Source organism: Uloborus diversus, unplaced genomic scaffold (assembly GCF_026930045.1).
Source record: "Uloborus diversus isolate 005 unplaced genomic scaffold, Udiv.v.3.1 scaffold_1229, whole genome shotgun sequence".
Classification (NCBI taxonomy): domain Eukaryota; kingdom Metazoa; phylum Arthropoda; class Arachnida; order Araneae; family Uloboridae; genus Uloborus; species Uloborus diversus.
In genome coordinates, this window is record NW_026557909.1 from 16,250 (window position 1) to 25,555 (window position 9,306).

General features: G+C 32.6%; 1 protein-coding gene across 1 annotated transcript; it reads left to right on the plus strand.

Moving 5' to 3' along the window:
• The first annotated feature begins 4,401 nt into the window (after nt 1-4,401).
• On the plus strand, nt 4,402-5,119 carry LOC129232521 (uncharacterized). Its single transcript, XM_054866661.1, has 3 exons — nt 4,402-4,564; nt 4,770-4,880; nt 4,973-5,119. The coding sequence occupies exons 1-3, from the start codon at nt 4,520-4,522 to the stop codon at nt 5,117-5,119; spliced, it is 303 nt and encodes a 100-aa protein (XP_054722636.1). The 5' UTR covers nt 4,402-4,519.
• The last annotated feature ends 4,187 nt before the right edge of the window (nt 5,120-9,306 follow it).

The following is a 9,306-nucleotide window of genomic DNA, read 5'->3' on the forward strand; positions in this document are numbered from 1 at the left end:
AAAATGCAATGAAACGATGATGCGCATTTATACAAGCTATACAAGTATTTATAATACAAATAAGCTTAATACTGAGCAAATTAACACTGCATTGAATATTAGTACGTCTCAATCAATATTTCAAATGTTAATAAAAATAACTTTATCATTTAATAATGCCAAACATAATTTTTGACATCTCAACAAAAAATTACAATGTGCGTATCATTTTTAAAAAATTCTTTGTATTATCTTATTCTTTGATTTTCAGAGGGATTATTTTTCTTGACTGGAATAGAGTACATGTGTTACTACTACACAGTCAAAATATTACTAAATAGGTGGAGCTAAAAGTAGAGTAAATATTTCACCATTTCACTTTGCCTCACATTCTCCTACATTTTAAGTATTTTCAAATGGTACATACTGTATGTACCCATCAGATTGAATTAAAAAAGAAAAGTACAGCTTCAATGCTATGACTTTTAAAAAGGAATTTTCACGTAACTTTTTCAAGGAAAAAATTTTCTGTAATTGTTCAAGTATCAGAATGGGGTGGCTTCCTCCAGTCAAAAGTAGTACTTTTATCACTGAAATTGATAGAATAAGCAAAAAAAAAAAATAAATAAATAAATAAAAATAAATAAATAACTTGGACCCAAAAATACTTTCATTTTCCCAACCGTTATTTTTTAATTAATTTTTTTAAATGTCCGATTTTTCAAACAAAGCGCGGTCCTGATGACGTTACAAATACACGTGAGTAAAGATGCGAATTAAATATTTTGCTCTGTGAATGTCAACACGAATGGAATTTCATCATTCGTGACGTCACACGACAGAAATGTAAACAATGAAAAAGGCACGATTTAAGTAATTTTTTAAAAATATTAAACAAAAACAAATTATTTAAAAAATGGTCAGATCCTATGTTTTAAAACATGCTCTTTCAGAAAAAAATACGTTTAAAATTTTAGAAACGACCCCATTATCACATTTGTGCAAAACAATTTTCAAAAACCTAATGAAACGAAAAACACCAATATAAATTAAGAAATGCATAAAATTCGCACTGATGTTAACTAACATATAAGTAGCAATTTAAATTCAAAATCAGATGCAAAACCAAAGATTAAATGTCGCTCATCCGTTTTTTAAAGTGTAACTGAAAATTTTTGAAACATAAAATAAATAGAACAATTAAAAAGGAATCCCCACATTTCTGTCGCCACGATTGCAAATGTATTTTACAGTGACGCTGCCTGACGTCACGAAATCCCTGCGCCCTGATTGGTTCCTTCGTAACTTGCCCAGAATTAAAGGCAATTTTTTTCTAGCGGAGGAAAAAGTTTGCCCCTATACGAGCAACTGCGAATTTCCATAGCACACGAGAATTTTGGAGCAATCGTTTGTGAAAGTGAGTAGAAAAACCAGTTCCGGATAGCGTTACGGTTGCTATTGCGGTTGCGATGTCCTGTAATTTCTCTCGTGTGATATCCCCTTTAGACTATTTTGACGTCTTTCGTTCTTTTGCTTATTTTCGAGCGTTTTCAAACTTTGAATATTTTTCACAAGTTAGATTTTCTTTTTTTTTTTTTTTTCATTGTATCAATCAGCTTTAATATTCAATACGATTTATACATTTTCACGAGTTAATTTTAATCGCCATATCAATCTTAATTCCGATAGTATTAATTACTGCATAACATTAACAAATTTTCATGGAATTTAAAAATCATCTTGTATATTTTTTTCAGTAGGTAAATTTCTCACTCAAGTTACATTTCATCACTACATATGCTTTTCAAGAGTTTCATTTCATTTAATTAATTCAAATTTCCAGCTCAATATATGTACCATCGTCTCGTTCTAAGCATATTCCACAGCATTCTTCGAAAGAGCAAACATATTTTGCGTAATTTTCGAAATACGTTCATCGCGAACACATCAAATTTCCGAAATAAACATCTCCAAAGAATTTGTTATAATCAAATCAATACTTTCATAAGTGTGGAGTGTTAACGCTTCAACCAACGAATCGATGCTTTAATTGATCCATTATATAAAAAATTTTACAACACCTTGTCTTCTCATACACTTAAACGTACAATCTTCTCTTGCAGAGCGCAGGGCTAAATTTCAACCTTGCGAACTGATTCATATCCTTTAGATAATGGGAGGAGGGGTTTTGCCAATCAGTGAATCGCGCTTACACAGTCATAAGAGAACAAACTCATCTCCCCTCTCGTTGAAAAATCCTACCCCCTTATCTGCAGAGGTGTTTGCACTTCAATGAATTCGAACCATCTTGTTTTGGCAGATAAAGAAAGAAATAGAAAATTTTCTTCATTGAATTCTCTTTGGAAAACCACAAGTGGTCAAAGGGGAGGAAGATAAGAACTTTACACATACTCAATGGGAGGGGAAAAAAATTTCCGAAATGTTATCATTCTACTGTTTCATCTAAACCTTTAAATAATTTTATTCATATAATATTTTTCATAAACGATTAAAAAAGAAATTGTATTAAATAAATTGTTAAGGATGAAAAATACTTGTAAATCGAAACAGGGAAATTAAATCAAACACATTTATTTAAACATATACATTACAAATAATAAAGAAAGTACTTTCAGATAGATGTTCACACTTTTAAAATATTCAAAATTGATTTTTCGCATCGTCTTGTCAGATATCCAAACCGATTGTGAAATTTTACATGCAAGTTCATTTAAGTTCACAGTTAAAAAAATAATAAACTTCACTGCTTAGATGTTTCGAACGAAAGTTTTGCGACCTACAATTTTAAAGACAGCGGTATATATGTTTATTCAAACATAAATATCTAAAAATAACAGAAAAAACATGCAGATAACAAAAGAAAACTTATGATAGATATCCCATCGTTACATTACAGGGATCATCTTTTACATACAACACTTTCAATGCATTGAATACTTCACTAAAATTAATTTTTTCAAAAAAACTGGCATCAATGTTCACAAAGTAAGGGATATTTTTACATGCATCTACAAACACTTTGGAGAAGTTTATCCAGTCTATTAAGTAATAGGCCAAAAGTCCATTGTCCCTAAACAAGGTTTCAAAACCAGAGTTTAAACACGAACAAGCTAGCTGGTTCCCCATCATGAAGCGGCAGCCGTCACATTTCTCAGCAGAAAGTTTTCTGATGTTGCGAGATATTTCCTCGTGAAGACACCGCAATAGTGTCTCCATCAAGACTGTATGGGAGAAGGAAGCCGGGGGAGAGTTTTCTAACAATTTAGAGGCATGTTTTGCCAGCTGGTAAGATAGCAGGGATTTCTGTAACAGGTAACTAACGTCCGAAGCATATTTCAACAACTCCGAAACTTGGAGAGGTTCAAGGGTAACACACTCAGGGACAAATTGGAGACTTCCATCTTTCTTCGTGAACATCCTCTGTAGCATTATGGGGCCATTGGATTCGTTTTTCCAAACACATAAGTCTTTGCAGAATACCTTCATGGATTCATCCGGCTCGTTCAGGATACTCTCTAGATCCAGCATGAAGTAATGCCAAACTTTGGCACTAATACTAACACCTTGCGATGTAGCAAGAAGTTTTCTACTGTGAGGATTTTCGCGCATAAATTTGCGTATGTGCACTCGGGTATGGTCTTTATAATTATTCACAAGAGCAAACGTTAAACCTCCAAGATGAAACATATGGTCAGGGATGTCGCTTACCATCAGAGGGCAATTTGATTCCATAGCGTCTCAACTTCTGCAAACGTATATTCAGCACAAAAAAAAAAGAACTGAGAAGCTTGTGAGATTTACAAAGGCTGGCGAAAACACTTTATACTTAGTAGTAGAGTAAGGACATTGGACTTGTAGCCCTTTTGATTAAATAGTGTAATCATTTTCTCATGACCACAACGTCTATCTTTGTTTTATCTTACTGTTTAAAGTTTTCATGACATCAATTTATCTGTGAATAAACATTTGTCATTAAAACCTTTACTATGAAACGTTTTTCTAACAGTGACTCTTAGCATTCACCACAACAACGTCGTTTGTCTTTTGATCTCATCTTATAAGTGAATCATGGAACTCTCCTGGTTCGAAAACCACAAGTGGTCAAAGGGGAGGAAGATAAGAACTTCAAAATCACGAGATTTGAATGAATCATAACCTCGGGACGATCAGAGGGCTAAAGATTTGTCGTGACGTATGAGAAACGTGAACTAATTTTAATTGGTCAGAATCAATGATGTCACTTTAAAGATCCTTTATTGGTTGGATTCAGCAATGTCACACAGTCTTGATTAATGAATTTAAGTTCATTGGCTAATTAAATTGACGTCACTTCTTCCACACTCTTAACAAAATTTCGAAAATTGGTCACTTCTGCGTTTTGCTTCGCCATAACCAGACGTTCTCATCTTTAGCTTTGGCTCTTGCCTTGTGCTTTTTCGTTCCTTTCTTTGGAGTTTAAGCTGTTTTTAGGCTTTTTTATTTTAAGTATTGACTATCATACCAATTATTCATAGCACTAATGGAATTCAACAAGGGAAACACCACCTCCTCTTCTGCATCTAACGTAAGTTTAATTTTGTATTTAATTTGTAATTAATTTTAACTTTACAATTTATTTTAACTTTAATTCACTTTAACTTAGTAATTGATTTACAATTCTTAATTCAATTTAACTTTACTTTCTTAACTAATTAATTTAATTTAGTTTTATAATTCATTTTTAATTGTTCTTCATTTATTGTCCAATAACCAATGTATTCTTTTTGCAGTTCATAGACTTTGGAGTTGATGAAGCGGAATGGGACGCGATTATGGCAAATGTCCCCACATCCATGTTGGAGCCCGCTGTTGTTATGCCTCCTCCTGGATTTGCACCAATTGTAAGTATTAATTCATATTAATTATTGTCATCATATATGTAACCGTATTTTTGTTGAATATGTATTTATTATTTTTATTATTTTGAAAACAGGCTGGATCCAGCGGAGTCCCACGACCCAGTATCGCACTAGCTCCTGTTGCTCAAACTGCAATGCCCGCTCCTGATGTCTCCTCTGAACCGAAGTCTGCTCATGTAAGTCTATTTTGCATTTCGATGATATTACATTTCAGACATTAACTGCTTTTAATTGCTCATTACAAGTAAAAATATTTTTTGATTGTGAAATAGAAAAAAAAAAAAATTTCGTAACAGATTAAAATCTTTTTGATTGTTATAAGTAAAAATCTTATCATAAGTAAAAATCTTTTTACAAGTTAAAAAAAGAATTTATAAGTGTTGTTTAATAGAAAAGAAAAAAAAAAAATACTGTCACTTTTAGTTTACCGTAACTTGCATTATAGTGTCTGAAACATAGTATCATGTGTTTAAAACATTTTGGATTGGGAAAATGTATTTATGTGTTTTCAGGATGGGGAAAAAAATGTATTTTGTTTACTAGTTTGAGAAATTGATGAGAGAAAAGTTGGGAATGTATTTGTTTACTTTTTTTTTTCAAAGTCAGAGAAAAAACTTTACATGTTAGAATATTTTGTATGCCTTAAAAAATTATGTTAGAAAAATTATTTCACATAGTGAAAAACAATTTTTGTTTGAGAAAGTTTCGCTTAATGAAGAATTATTTTATTCGTTTGAGAAAAAAAAAATTAGTTAGTTTAAAAAATTATTTTGCAAAAGAAAAAAAAAATTTACGTTTTGAAAAATTAATTGGTTACTTTTTGTAAGTTGAGAGAAAAATTGGCTTGGTTACAAGTTTGAAAATATTATTGATAAGAAAATTGTTTGAGAAAAAATTATTTACAATTCGGAAGAAAAAAAAAAAAAATGAAATCGCAAGATATAAAAATTTATTTGTTTACTTTTTGAAAGTTTAAGAAAAAAAAATTGTTTGAGAAATTATTTTTGAAACTTATTTGTTTTGAAAAAATTATTCGGTTTTGAAAAAATATTTACAATTCAGAAAAAAAATTTTTTTTGCTAATTTTAAAAGAAAATTTTCAATTAAAATAATTATAAATTTTCAATTAAAATAATTATTCATTCAAGAAACAGTGTATGCTAAAGAAATGTTTGCGCGAGTAGATAGAAGTGAAACGATTCACCGTTTTCAAAAGCTTTGTAACAAATCCTTTTGTAAACATGTTTCCGAAAAGTCAGTCAGGCGTGGAAATCGTTCCTTCCCCCAACCCCTTGTATACAAACAAACGAACAGCGAAATCGAGCTTTCTTCTCTCTCCACAATGTTCAGAGCTTAAGTTTCACTTTGTTGATAAAGCGAAGGGAACAAGATTTTTAATTTAAGCACATATTTTGTGAATGATGGCAAAATTGCAATGTATTTAGACTCGTGAATGACAAAAACATATTTTTTGAAATGTATTATTTGGAGAGGAATTATATTTATGTTTTACAAGTGGTCAATTATAACTTATATCAACTATATTTTTGAAAAAAAAAAAAAAAAAAATGCTTGAAATCTTAAGATAAAGAAAAAAAAAATTAGTTACGTTTTTCACAAGTTGAATTACTTTTTATCACTGAGGAAAATTTATTTACAGTTTGTAAAAGGAATTTCGCGTTAGAAAAAAAAAAATTGCTTTTTTGAAAAAATATTTTGTTAGTTTGAAGAAAACTTTACTTTTTGAAAATTAATTTACATGCAGTTAGAAAAATTTATGATCGAAAAAAAAAATAAATAAAGTTCGAAAAATATTTCAAGTTTGAAAACGCTCGAAAATAATTAAAGATCAAAAGACTTTTGGATGGTATGGCAAAAAGTATCACACATTGTCATGGCAACAATTGCGACATTTTGCCATTCCCTAAAAACGAAACTCAAACAAGTGTTGCCATCCAAAAAGTAAAAACTTTGTGGATACCATGACAACAAGTTCAAAATATTCTAAGTCCGAAAACGCGGGAAAAATATCTAGAACGCGGGAAAAACCCTCGTCACCTTCTACGGGTTCTCGCGGCGGCCCCGGTCGTGGGGAGGGTCAACCCCAAGGTCGGGAGGGGGTGGGGAGGAAGTGGAGGAGGCGGTGGGAGGAAGAGTGGGAGGGGGAGGCGGTGTTAACACCGCAACACCGCCTCCTGTTGCAGAACTCTCATTATTTCCCTACTCCCCTCCCCCCCGTTTTGTTTTGTTTTCGGATTTTAAAACTTCATTGTTGCTATGGAACTTGAACGGCTTGAAATTCTCCAAAAATATTTTATATGCTTTCTAAAACGCATAGACAGAGATAGATACAAAAGATACAAAATTTTATAAAAATCGGAAACTAGGTGCCAAAACCACGTTTTTTTGGTTAATTTTACATGGCATGAAGGAGCTATGAAAACAATGTTAATAAATAAATAAATTATTATAACAATAAATAAAATGAGTCGAGTTAGGGTAGCATATACTAGATCGTTTCATAATTCCATGATAGAATCTTCCTTCACTAACAAATCAGAAAGATCATTTCTATTGCCTAGGAATGGCTTTAAGTTTTTAATGCTTTTGGTTGAGCGTCACCGACGTCGGTATCAACGTTGGTTTTGGCCTCCTTTGTCACTCCTAAAAGCTCTTCTTCCACTTAGTACTGAACTGTGTGAGTTTAATAATTTAACTTCTGGCGAAAGAACTGGGACCAATCGCATAGATTGTCTCTAGTGGCCCAAGCTCGATTATTAGCACGCCAAAACGCTAATAATCGAGCGTAATCGATTATTAGCAAATTTATCGTAAAGCGTAATCTGCAATCTTTAGGAGTTTGGATTTTGAAAGAGGGGAGAATTTTATCTATTTGCATTGCCGCATCAGCGTAAAACCGAAACTAATCCGCGTAAAATAAAATAAAGGTGTCAAATCTTAAACCGCCTAAATCGAGGGTATCTCTACATAGTATAAAATGAAGTCTCCAAAAAGCGTCTGTGTGTTTGAACTCGCAAAACACGAGAACTAGCGGGCCGATTTTGCTGAAATTTTCAGTTTGTTCCTTTAAGTCCTGAAAAAGTTTGCAGACCGGTTCGAAGACAATTCGATGAATAGTTCTCTTTTTATTTCAATTTAAGCCCAATTTTCAAATAAATTCCCGAATATGGGGGTGAAAAATACTCGCAAAAATAATATTATGTATCGTTGGAAAGGGAAGAATTTTCCGCGTCCTACGCAATTTGTTCCAATGCTCTAACTTAATTGCGGCGGGAGTTTTTTACGTTTTTAGCTCGAATTTTTTTAGACTTAGCTGAAATTTAGGCACTACTTTCTTCATTAAATCCATCAATAAAAAGTGAAGGAATTGTTCCACAGTTTTCTTTTTGACAGCACTGGAAAGAGCTGCTTTTTTTACTCCAGATTTAACTGGACCTAAGGTCGAAAGTTTAACCCTCTATATCCATTAGAAAAAAAGGTTACAAGCGAATCAAATGAAGTTCAAAAAGCTCTTCTCTATTCAAGTTTTTAACCATTTTATTTTGCGTTTCCACGGTAACGCTTTTTTTGAATCCATTGTTTGTATTTCCATCTTTCTCATTTTCAATTCTTAAACTTATTTTATTTTGTGTTTCCATGGTTACGCCTTTTAAATCCATCTTTCTCATTTTATTTCCTTTTCTTAAAAGTATTTTAGTGTCTGTCGTCATTGTTTGGCGAGAAAATTTTGCATGATGGTTTTTTTCCTTTATTTAATCATGTTTATTGAAGATACTTCACTTGACGCAATGGTTTTTTTCAAGGTAAACCGAGCAAAGCCGGGCAAGGCAGCTAGTACTGTACTACAATACAAAGCCACATTGGTAGATAGAAATGTTTGAATTTGAAACTAACTTCTGAATACACATGCATCACCATTTCCGCTCTTTCTAGGCTAACGGATAAAAATCGAGATAGCACAGATGCCTATTTGTTGACCGAAGAAGTGTATTGTGTCGTGATAACTAGTAACATGAGAACAGGACATTAGTCAGTCAATTGTAGCACTCAAAAATGTCGCCGTGTAGACGGCGATGACTACGGTGACACTAGAAACGTCGGACCTTCAGGGTCTTTACTTTCTCTAAGAGCTCTAGGGAAAATTAGGGAAGTCCTGGATCAGTTATATAGCTAAATTGTTGTTGTGTGCTGTTGGTTTTGGACCTTTTGTTGTGCTATGCGAACTTTTTGCCAGAAAAAGAAATTGGTCATTGGTGCTGGAGCACTGATGAGATACAAGTGGCATTGATTTTGATTTTCTTCCTGCCCTTTAGCTGGCTGCATCATGGGCATCAGGCATTAGATAAGTAGAAGACTTGAGTGATTATTCTATTAAGAGCTATTTTGT